The sequence below is a fragment of the Panthera tigris genome, chromosome F3, assembly GCF_018350195.1.
Source record: "Panthera tigris isolate Pti1 chromosome F3, P.tigris_Pti1_mat1.1, whole genome shotgun sequence".
NCBI lineage: Eukaryota > Metazoa > Chordata > Mammalia > Carnivora > Felidae > Panthera > Panthera tigris.
The window spans coordinates 21,790,496-21,802,831 of NC_056678.1; the positions used below are offsets into that span (position 1 = coordinate 21,790,496).

A 12,336-nucleotide genomic window follows, 5' to 3' on the forward strand; every position below is an offset into this window, starting at 1 on the left:
GTGGGCTACTTTGTTTACACAAAACACACTAAATTCTGAAGACGTTATATCTTTCCACTTTAAAACAGGATTCTGTAACCCACAGACACACTTGATCTATTCAGTAACAGGTGACTAGAGCATTTTTGAACTGTCTTAAAACAAATGATCACGAAACTTATAGGCTCTACCTGTATATACAAATAAGTTCATTTTGCTAAGTTCAAACAAATATGTTTCATAGTTAAGTCGGTTCCATGAACCAAATGACAGATAATTAAATCTGGCCAGTTATAATTATAATGAGAATATCTAATATTTATTTAGTGCTTACTGGGCCAGGCACCGTTCTAAAGCTTTCCATACGTCAATTAATTTAACCATAACCACAAACTTAAGAGGTGGGTACTATGTATAACCCTGTTTCACAGACGAGGATGGCAAAGAAAAAGAAACAACTTGTCCAACATCACATGGCGAATAATTAACAGAATTGTGATTCCAACCCAGGCAGCGGCTGGCTGACTCTGAGCTGGGGGGTCAAAAACAGCAGGTCCTGCCAATTTCTCTCAGATGACAACTTTGATGCTCTCTCAAGTTGTGACTCCAATAAACACAACCTCACCTTATTTTATTTATTTATTTGTTTATTATTATTTTTTCAATATATGAAATTTATTGTCAAATTGGTTTCCATACAACACCCAGTGCTCATCCCAAAAGGTGCCCTGCTCAATACCCATCACCCACCCTCCCCTCCCTCCCACCCCCCATCAGCCCTCAGTTTGTTCTCAGTTTTTAAGAGTCTCTTATGTTTTGGCTCCCTCCCTCTCTAACCTCTTTTTTTTTTTTTCTTCCCCTCCCCCAAGCTCTTCTGTTAAGTTTCTCAGGATCCACATAAGAGTGAAAACATACGGTATCTGTCTTTCTCTGTATGGCTTATTTCACTTAGCATCACACTCTCCATCACACGTTGCTACAAAGAACACAACCTCACCTTAAATGCCAGCTAGAAAACAAAAAATGTGGACCCAGCTCTAAGATTGCCTTCTCTAATGATAATAATAATAATAATAATAATGACAACAACAATAATAATAAAGAGAAGAATGATAAATAAATTAAATAAATAAATAAATAAATAAATAAATAAATAAATAAATAAATAATGGAGTGACAAATCACAGTCTTGGGAAGGGCCAGATCTACCGTAAATTCCCACTCTGCGACTTCTCTGGTCCTCACTGCCGCAAGCAATCTTTCCTTCAACTCCTACGGACGCATTATAGCTGCTGCCACACTCATTTTCCTCAAGTTACCCTGCACTCCTCGTACCTGTCTGTTGCCACAGAAGTAGTCTGCTTTTTGTTTTCTTTTTTTTCATCCTACAAACTTATTTATTATTTATTTATTTTTAAATATATGAAATTTATTGTCAAATTGGTTTCCATACAACACCCAGTGCTCATCCCAACAGGTGCCCTCCTCAGTACCCATCACCCACCCTCCCCTCCCTCCCACCCCCCATCAGCCCTCAGTTTGTTCTCAGTTTTTAAGAGTCTCTTATGCTTTGGCTCTCTCCCACAACTGATGAATGGGCAAAGAAATTGTGGTTTATATACACAATGGAGTACTATGTGGCAATGAGAAAGAATGAAATATGGCCCTTTGTAGCAACGTGGATGGAACTGGAGAGTGTTATGCTAAGTGAAATAAGCCATACAGAGAAAGACAGATACCATATGGTTTCACTCTTACGTGGATCCTGAGAAACTTAACAGGAACCTATGGGGGAGGGGAAGGAAAAAAAAAGACCTTTTTGTTTTCAATAGTAAACATTCTTTATCTACTAACTTGTTGCTTACTAATACATCTGAGAAAGGAGCCAAATCCTGTTTGCCCGAAATTCCCCATTACCTGGTCAAAAACCTTCCATGACTCACTGCTGTCGGTAAGAAAACATCCAAATTCCAACATCTAACATCTGAAATTTGAACTCTGCTATAGTTTGATCCCAGCGTACCCATTCTACCCTCACGCATGAATGCTCTGCTCCCATCACACTGGTCTAGACGCTGTTTCCTGAACATGCTTGTCGTTTTTAGGCCCATGACTATGAACAAAGGCTCAGGCTAGTCTCTCCACCAGAAGGGCTTTCCATCCCTTTAGTGATCCAACCACATCCTTCCTTTAAGGACAAGCCTAAGCCATTGATATCCACTGTAAGTAACTCACTGAAACCCCATCCCCCTTCACCTCCCTGCCCTCGTCTCCTACCACAATCTCTGCTACTCTTTCTCTGTGTTCCAGCCATATTCTCCTCCTTGCTGTTACTCAACATGGCAGGCAAACTTTCACTTCAGGACTTTTCTACTCAGAACAACTTCTGCCCCCGATACCATCCGAGATGTTTTCTTAGCCACATTTTTGGAACTGCACTTGCAACCCCCTTTACCCACATATACAAATGCCCCTCTCTTCCTTCACTAGTTTATTCAGCACTTACTGCTATCATTATCTAACACAAGCAACTTTTACTTACTTATCTTGCTTCTTGTCTCTCTTACTAAATAGAATATAAGTTCCAAAGATGCTCAACGTCGCTCCTCATCAGGGAAATACAAATCAAAACCACACTCAGATGTCACCTCACACCAGTCAGAGTGGCCAAAATGAACAAATCAGGAGACTATAGATGCTGGAGAGGATGTGGAGAAACGGGAACCCTCTTGCACTGTTGGTGGGAATGCAAATTGGTGCGGCCACTCTGGAAAACAGTGTGGAGGTTCCTCAGAAAATTAAAAATAGACCTACCCTATGACCCAGCAGTAGCACTGCTAGGAATTTACCCAAGGGATACAGGAGTACTGATGCATAGGGGCACTTGTACCCCAATGTTTATAGCAGCACTCTCAACAATAGCCAAATTATGGAAAGAGCCTAAATGTCCATCAACTGATGAATGGATAAAGAAATTGTGGTTTATATACACAATGGAGTACTACGTGGCAATGAGAAAGAATGAAATCTGGCCCTTTGTAGCAACATGGATGGAACTGGAGAGTGTTATGCTAAGTGAAATAAGCCATACTGAGAAAGACAGATACCATATGGTTTCACTCTTATGTGGATCCTGAGAAACTTAACAGAAACCCATGGGGGAGGGGAAGGAAAAAAAAAAAAAAGAGGTTAGAGTGGAAGAGAGCCAAAGCATAAGAGACTCTTAAAAACTGAGAACAAACTGAGGGTTGATGGGGGTGGGAGGGAGGGGAGGGTGGGTGATGGGTATTGAGGAGGGCACCTTTTGGGATGAGCACTGGGTGTTGTATGGAAACCAATTTGACAATAAACTTCATTTATTGAAAAAAAAAGAATATAAGTTCCATAAGGGTAGGGATTCTTGTTGTTTTGTTCTCTGCTGAAGAAGTGGTGCCTAAAAACTGTCTGCCACACAGTAGGTATTCAATGGTTATGCGTGAAATGAATGAATGAATAATTCCTTCTTATAACTCTCATTGTACATATTGTCCACACTATTTGGCACTTAAAACTATATTATGCAAATACTAAACTCCAGTTAATGAAATGCTAAAGTGTTTAGGGGTAAAACATTTGTTGCCTGCAGTTTGTTTCCAAATGCATCAAAATAGTTTGATGGATAGGTAGATGGAGAGCTATGTGGCAAAGTAAATACAGCAAAATGTTAATTGTAGAGTCTACGTGGCAGTTTTTCAAATCTTCCAACTTTGTACATGCTTGAAGATTTTTATAATAAAATTCAGAGAAAAAAAATCTAATACTTTAGAAAGGCCTTCCCTGACAGAAACATTAGTTGCCACCAACTATTCCCTGTCACATCCCTCTATTTTCTTCACAGTATTTATCTCTAGCTGATGTTCTGCTGATTATCCTTTTGGTTTTGTTGCCTATTTACCTCCCCCCATAGAATACAGGTTCACTGGAAACCAGAACATCATCTGTCAGGTCCTCTACTGTTTGCCCACCACCTGCAATACTGTCTAGAACATAACAAGTGTTTAATAACACCTAAGTAAGTAAATTAATGAAGAGATTCCTTATGCCACTAATTATTATATTACTTACCAGTTTACACGCGAATGTCTACTCCTTTCCAGCTTATTAATTCCTTGAAAATGAACTTCTTGTAGTTTTCTTAACATTTAGCAAAGCGTTAGCTGCAAAATTTTAGCTGCTCAAATTCTCATACTGAAAAATAATCTACTGACGGGTCAGTATTTTAAAATCACATAATAAAGATTTTTTTTTGGCATCCCCAGGTGGGCACAAAATGAAGGATTTTTATTACTGCATTATTATTATTTTGTGTCCATGGACACAATATGGCAAGAATTAAAAATGTTTGAATAAAGAGGTCATACGAAAAAAGGTATTCTTTCTAGATCACAAAATTTTATAAATTAGAAATGGTCTTAGAAATATGTTAATCAAAACCTCTCTTTTAGAGATGAAGAAAATAAGACAGAAAGAGTGACAACTCAAACACTGTACAGCGAAATTAGTGACCTAGAGAAAATCAGAGAATGGGGCTCCTAATTCCCAGTTTCTGCCCTGAGTGGGCAGAGTAGGCTCCTTGGGAATCTGGCACTCTCCATTTAGAGGCTCTTGTTCTTTCTCTAGCTGGCTGCTGGCCACAGAAATCACTGTATGTTGACTCAGTATTGACTTTGGGAATTTTGAAGAAGTTTTTGCTAATGTCTTGGCTGGAAATATGTGTTCTCTATCTCTCTTTCTCTTTTTTTTTTTTTTTTTTTTGATTACTTTGCCATGATCATCTTCAAGAATTGTTTAAAAGTCTATTTTCCCACATTATATCCTCCCAGTCTGCTCCCTCTCACCTCTGTGAACACTGTAGAAAGAAGCCCACATTCCTCTGAAAGGTCTGGTTCAGAGGTGAGGCAAGGCTAGACAGCTTGCATAGGGCACACCACATGATCTGGAGAAGACAGGGGCTCTCCAACCTGTGGTGCGCATTCACCTTTCTCCCCTCTACCATTACAGGTCACTAACTCAAACAACTGTCCTTCAGATAAAAACTGCAAAGGACTCTTAAGAACAGAGTGATGTAAAAAAAAAAAAAAGCTGCTTGGCCAACTGTTTTCTCAGGCACACTTAAGAAAATAATTATGTAAGCTACTTTAAATTCAGGAATGTAGAGAGTCTTTTTTAGAGCCCGGAGGTTACACAGCTAACCATAGGAAATGACAGGAGGAGAGGAAATGCATGTTTCCCTACAATATTTTCTCTTATAATCAGACTGAAGAGGGTGAAAAGCATACTTTGGGAAGGCCAATCCATGCTTACAAAGCTCTCAGCAAACGTTTATTAAGAACCAACTCCAGCAACATGCCTTAGGAAGGTCGGGGGATGTTAGCCTCGACCATCTTTAAAGTTTACCCACGGCTCATCAACGTGTGCCTGCCAAGCCTTGTGACTTGCCATGCCCCAACTTGCTTTCTTCTTTCAAGACTACATGCCTTTGCATTTATATAGAGCTTAATGTGTTCTAAGCACTATGTGTATGTATGGATACATCCATGTGCATACAGTATTGATATATAGTTCTATAACCAAGCACCATTATATATTTAATATGTAATAAATTATATACTTAATAAATACATAAAAGAAGTAACTTTTAATCTATACCTTATGTACTAAAGTGTATAAAAGTATAATTAAATAATTATAATAATTAAATACATAAATACATAAATATATACAAATAACATATGTAAATCTATAAATCTATAAATATTTATATTTTTATATAAATCTATATTAAATATATAATTATATCTAAATATATTTAAAATACATGTATACATAATATACATTATATATTATGCAACTATATAAATAAAATTAACTCATCTAATCATATGAGATATTATCTCCATTTGACAGATGAGCAAATCGAGGCACAGAAGAGCTAAGTGACTTGACCAGGATAAAACAGATAGTAAGGGACAGAGCTGGCATTTCAACACCAAATAGCCTGGCTTCAAATGCCAAGGGATTAAATCACCATGTTCACTGTTCAGTCTATTCAAAATCACCTACTAATACGCAGCCATCCCTGGCTTCCTCCCCCAACACAGTCTGTCTTTATTCTGTCTTCCTACCATACTCTGCACATTCCTCATTGATGCTTATCTCACTGGATGGTGGTTTCATTTCATCACGTTCACATCTCCTAAGCCTGCTTCCTATTTCCACCCCTACCTCACCTCCACCCCACAGAAAGACAACTGAGGGAAAAGCCTCCTGTGTCTTGTTCTTTCTTATATTCCTCGCACAGAACACTGTGGCTGGTACACAGGGCACTTCCATAAACATTTGCAAGAGGGATGAATGAAATAACTTCAAAAAGTCAACAGAACTGTGGGCTGTGTATCTCTTGGCACTGGATTAAGACATACAGAAGACATGCTTCCAGAAGCAGCTCAGGGAGTCGGCAGAGAGTGCGTAACTAGAGTGTCCTCAGGCACCTGGGCTGCTCTGATTGCATGAACTGGTCAGGTGGCCCTTTGGGCTTGAGTTGGCTTCTAAATCGGTATACCCTCATTCAATAAGTATACCCTATGTATTAACTCTGTAATTGGACATGCATAACTAGTATTCCTGACCTATAGGATTTTAGTGTACGGGGAGAGAGAGGGAGGTGAGCAACGGAATGATTTAAATGATTCAGTCCCAATGAATACCACAGATAATTATCTTAGGAGTTCGGAGAAGGAGGAGGTCACTTGGGATAGCAATGGCTAGGGAGGTGAGACTTAAGGAATAGGCAGGTTTGAGTGAAGACAGCAATTTGAAGTCATTCCAAGAATGAGCAAAAACAGAGCCTCTCCCAATAAGAAATTAATGTATTAACCAGTCCCTGCATACTTGTCCACCAGTTGTTTACATTTCTCACTGTAAAGTATTAAATTAGTTTCTTATAAAATTCAAAATCCAATGTTTGCTCTGTAGTGATAATTTTTCTAAGGCTTTATTGTTCCTAAATTATTGAAATTTCAGAAACGCAGCAAACCTAGCATTATAAAGAGAATAAAAACCCCAAGACTATTCCTGTTGACCTTTCTTTGCTTCAGCCCTAATTGTTTGAGGATTGAGACAGATCCTCCACAGAGGCTTAATTTATTACTAAGCATGTAATTTTGGAACAGTTTGGACGTCCCAATAGTTTTCTGAGTTCACTCCCTCATTCTCTCTTCTCTGCTATTCCTTTCAGATTTCATATCTTCTTTCAGCTTCCCAAAAGTTTTGTTAGACCTGCCAGTGGGATCCAAAGTCATTGCCTCACTGAGAGCAACAACAGAGATTAATGTCTTAATGGTATTTACTGTGATACCTCAACCAAAGTCTATAAATATCAAAACAATAAAAAGATTAGTATAAGAAGTAAAAGGGAAAACAAAATTTTCCTGTTTAAAACACAAACATTCAAACCAACAAAGAAATAAAATTCCAGAATAAAGAGATTTTTATCTGACATAGGGTTGAAAAATAATCCTGTTGTGTTGCTTACTTGGTTGAAAATAAAAGGAACCTCTTTCTTCTCTCCCACTCTGATAGAGGATATGGGGAATGTTGCTGTTCCTAGAGTTTCATCCATGACGTAATTGGCATCCATTAATGTGACCTGTAGACATTAAAAGGTAAAGCACAAGAACACAATTTCTCTTGGATCTTTGGAAATTATATCTAAAATCTCCACCACAATCAATAAATGAAAGTTTTCAAATGATCTTTAATAATCATTTGAGGTCCTCAACATTCAGCTTTGTTATAATACTTTGTCTTTTCTTTCAGACACATTTGCTACTAAAATAATAATTTTTTTTCATTTTCCTGATTGACGTCTTCATTATCATGCTTTCAAAAATGGGACTTTATCCCCTCTCAGGGGAAATGCTATTTTGGAGTATGAGAAATAAATTAACGTAGAAAACCCATGCAACCATTTTGGAAATGATCTATTTTAACTTCATTGAAAGTTAATGATTTTAAGTTAGAAACCTTAAGTTACCTTAAAGTCACAATCAATTGACAGTAGGGTTATTCTGTTATACTTGGACTTTTCTCTTTATAACAGAAAATGTTTTCTCCAAAGCACTCAAGGAGGATAAACAATTCTTCCCAGCCCTACCTAACTCTTGTGTTTTCCACTGGACCTTCCCATCACCCGGGCGGGGGGGGGGGTGTCACATCACCTGCGGGGCACCATCTGGAGCCTAGTGCGCCATGCTGCACAGCTGGACTCCAACTACACCCAACTGAAGAGAAGGGACAAAGCTCAGGCACCAACTTCAACATGAATTATGACCATTGAACAGTCCACAAATGATTCACTGACCTCCAAAACATTTTCCTGATTAGGATCCAAAATAAATTCAAAGGTCTCATTCCACACTGGGTTTATGTCATTATTGAAGTGTCTTGTTCTCTTCCTGCTGTCAGGGGTTGAGGAGATGAAAAGTTCCACATAGGGATCTGGGGTATCAACTATAGACAGCAAACACAAGGGAGAAGGATACAAAGATGTGATTCATAATTCCTAACTTGTTTTTACCGTATGCTCTGTCAGATTATTTTTAATGAATCTGCCATCACATATTCAAAATATCTGAGACAAGGTACTACATAACAGAAGAACATCACAGGTTATATACTTCTTACACATTATGTCCCTGCCCTTCACAACAGTCCTGTGGGAAGGAATCGTTTATTAGGTGCTTTACTCAGAATTCTTCTGTCCACTTTAGGACATGTTCAGTCAACATGTCAGTCCAACTGCTAAATGATGACAGCAATCTCACCCAGCTAACTACAATATAACCGTCACCCCAGGACTCTGATGGTGACAAGGTCATGGGTTCAGGATCATAGTCTACAACAGAAAAAAATTATCCTAATTACTTTCTTTGCCAAACAATGACAGTCAGTGTGAGATAAATATTGTAGTTATGGGGTTGCCTTGTATAGCTGTACAGGCTGCACACTGAACAGCACCTGTATTAGTAATCCATGTATGTTTCTGTATTTATTATAGCAGTACTCAATCACATGGAAGTGGGTGTCTCAAGGAAGTGACAGCTTTTTCTTTTTCTTTTTATTATTTTTTTTCTTTTTTATTTTTTAATATATGAAATTTACTGTCAAATTGGTTTCCATACAACACCCAGTGCTCAGTGACAGCTTTTTCTACTGTACATAAAGACTTGCTTGAGTCAGGGCATGATGTGGGTACCATTTTAAATAGAAAGAAACAAAGGTACTATTTAAATTTCTTCCCACTATATATACACTTAACAACAAGGCAACTGACTAAGCCGTGGAAACATTGATCACTCCCTCCTTAGTGGTTCCACTGAATCCTTCACCGTCTTACAGCATTGCACACACTACATTTCATGGATGTAATTACACATTTATCTTTTCCTACAAGACTGTCAACAGCTTGAGGGCAGCCATCAAGTCTGACTCAACTTTATCTCTTTAGAACTTAACAACCATCCCAATATTCATAGGTCTCCTAACTTAAGGACTTGACTTTTCTCTTTAACACATCCTTTCCCAAGTGGCCATTGTAATTCATAACCACAAAAACCAACAGTTGAGTAATGCCTGCTAGGATCTCCGTTAAGCACTGTACACACATAAGTCTCATTCAGATCTCCCAACAGTACTACAAGGTAAGTGCTCTGTTGAAACAACAGGAACTGAGGGATGTTAAGCAATCTGTCTACTATCATCCAGCTGGTAAGTCTCAGGGGAAGTTCTGACTGCAACAATCATTCATTTAATGACATCATGCTCCTAAGTTCTAAAGATGATATCATAAGGTAGGCATTGCTATAGAAAATAGAAAGAGTCATGGAAAAGAAGAGGGAAGGAGAAAGAAAGGGAGGGAGGGAGGAAGAAAGTGGCACAGATGTCCACACAAAAAGATATAAAAATTGAGAACAAAGGAAAAGCAAAAATAATAGTTCTCAAATGATTGTTTTCCAAAGAAATTAAAAAAAAAAAAACCTTTGTCTTTCAACAGTAGTTATGGCCATCAAACAATTTAATCAGTGCCCTTCACTTAATTTTTAAACGCTGTTCATAGTTCTATGTGGTGATCACATTTTTAAAAGCCTTTTTATGGTAAAGTGGAAAGATTTGTGAATGAGGTATAAGCATTTGGAATTGTCTTTTATTTAATTTTCCCATTTGGACCTTATGCATTGATAGTTAAGGGCAGCTGAGTCTCAAAAGTAAGAGTGTAATATAAATGCCTAGGGTTCTACTGGGCACCTGACTGGCTCAGTTGGTTAAGCGTCTAACTTCAGCTCAAGTCATGATCTCACAGTTCATGAGCCCCACATCGGGCTCTGTGCTGAGAGAATGGAGCCTGCTTCAGATTCTTTGTCTTCTTCTCTCTCTCTCTGCCCTTCCCCAGCTTGCAGTCTCTCAACCAAAATTAGATAAAACATTAAAAAAAGAAAAACCTGCAGACCCCTGACCCTCATTTCCTAAGACCTATGATCAGCAGATCAGCAGAGAACTTAGAAATGTGCAGTTTTAAAAGTTTAGTTATTTTTGAGAGAGAGAGAGAGAGAGAGAGAGAGAGAGAGAGAGAGCGCGCTCACACACATGAGTGGGGGAGGGGCAGAGAGAGAGGAGACAGAGAATCACAATCAGGCTCCATGCTGACAGAGCAGAGCCCAATGTGGGGCTCAAACTCACAAACCGGGAGATCATGACCTCAGCTGAAATCAAGAGTTGGATGCTTAACCAACTGAGCCACCCAGATGCCCCAGGAATCTGCATTTTAAAATAAATATTCTAGCTGATACTGATGTAGGTCATCTTCTGTTCACACTTTCGATACCCTGTTTTAGAGAAAAGGGAAATAGGTAATTATTGGAATTTTATTTATTATTTATTTTTATGGAGGTATAACTGGCATATAATAATGCATAAGTGTAAGGCAGACAAAGTGTTGGCTTGATACATTTACATATTGCAGTTTCTAACCCAGTGCTTGTATCTCTCAACCAGACCATGGAAGACAAACTAGAAAACAAAAGTACTGAGCAGGAGGGAAGGCAAGGGGAAACGGGCCAAAGCAGCGGCGGGCAGGCTACAAGGTGACTCTTCCCACCTCCTCAACCAGGAGATGTTGCTTTTCCTTAACCATGTTCTTGCCGCAGCACCAGCGCTCAAGACGGCAAATCAGAAACAAAACTACAGGTTAGAATAGCAGGTGGTGGAAGGCCATGAAGAAAAATATCTTCCCTCTTTGAGAAGTCAACACGTGATTTAAAGGAGACGATTCAACTGGTCCTTCACCTTAAATGTGCAAAAATGGAGCCCCTTCACTAGCCCATAGGGCAGGTTCTTTCTCATGGGGCTGATGCTCTTTTCTGTTTTCCCCAAACACTAGAACACACAAAACCAGGCAAAAATCAATCTAGAAAACAAAAAGTGTCCGGGAAGAGGAGGCATGCAAATGGTAAACATCACTCCTTCGCTCAACAAATATTTGAGTGCCTACTCTACGCCAGCAACTACCTGTCAAGAAGCAGTTTGGCCTTACCAGGCCACCGAGCGTGAAACTGAAGATCTGGCCTGTGGAAGTGACTCAAATGCTAAGAGCCTAATTTGAGAGGCAAAGGTAAACGGGAGACAAGCAGATACACTACGCCCATGACTAGTAACTCAGTCACTCGGATTATTACACACAAATAAAGTCAGATCGTAGGTGGAGAAATTGCCTTTGAGGCTTGGTCTTCCTCTGAATCTGAGGAAAGGAGGGAGAGGTTTTCTTGGGCCAAATGAGGAAGAGAAAGCAGAAAGTTACGTTCCTGGGGAGAAACCCAAGAATAAGAAAAGAATGCAGCAAACTGAAATAGCATAAGTCAGTCAGGGATATAGCCATCTTCCAAGCCATCCTGGACGCTCAGTTCAGGTCACACACCCTGGCAAATTCTAACTCTGAAAAAATGATAAAGAAAATACCGTGCGACAGGATGCCAATGCTACATTTATACGTCAAAACAGGGACAGACCTCTTTTAAGAAAACCAGAACCCAGTTTAAAGCTGTCACTTTGGATTCTTCTTTTCACTTGTCCCCAGCATCAATAGTCTACAACTTCTGTCAAGAGTGGTAGTTGTTTTACTTTCTCCTCTCGCTTCATTAGTGAGAGACCTCAGTTAAGATGTCAAAGGGTGCTGGACAGTGGAAAACCACCGACAGCTGCAAACTTTGATAGTGCAGTCGGCATCACTGCTAATCTTTGCAAGCTGAGAAACATCTGGCAGTG

The 12,336-nt window shown here is 39.1% G+C and overlaps 1 protein-coding gene across 3 annotated transcripts in view; it reads right to left on the reverse strand.

The window, feature by feature from the left end:
• PLA2G4A (phospholipase A2 group IVA) overlaps positions 1–12,336 on the reverse strand; it is a 159,979-nt gene that overhangs the window by 83,881 nt on the left and 63,762 nt on the right. Inside the window, exons 1-3 of one of the 3 annotated variants that reach the window (XM_042976797.1) lie at positions 9,684–9,913; positions 8,381–8,529; positions 7,553–7,666 (exon numbers count right to left, since the gene is read on the reverse strand). The exons of 1 other annotated variant lie outside the window; for it this stretch is intronic. In XM_042976797.1, coding sequence (XP_042832731.1) covers positions 7,553–7,657 — 105 coding nt within the window. In that variant the 5' untranslated portion in view covers positions 7,658–7,666; positions 8,381–8,529; positions 9,684–9,913. Of the gene's footprint in view, positions 1–7,552; positions 7,667–8,380; positions 8,530–9,683; positions 9,914–12,336 lie in introns of those variants that run through there. One more of the 3 variants, XM_007096240.3, reaches the window with a different exon arrangement.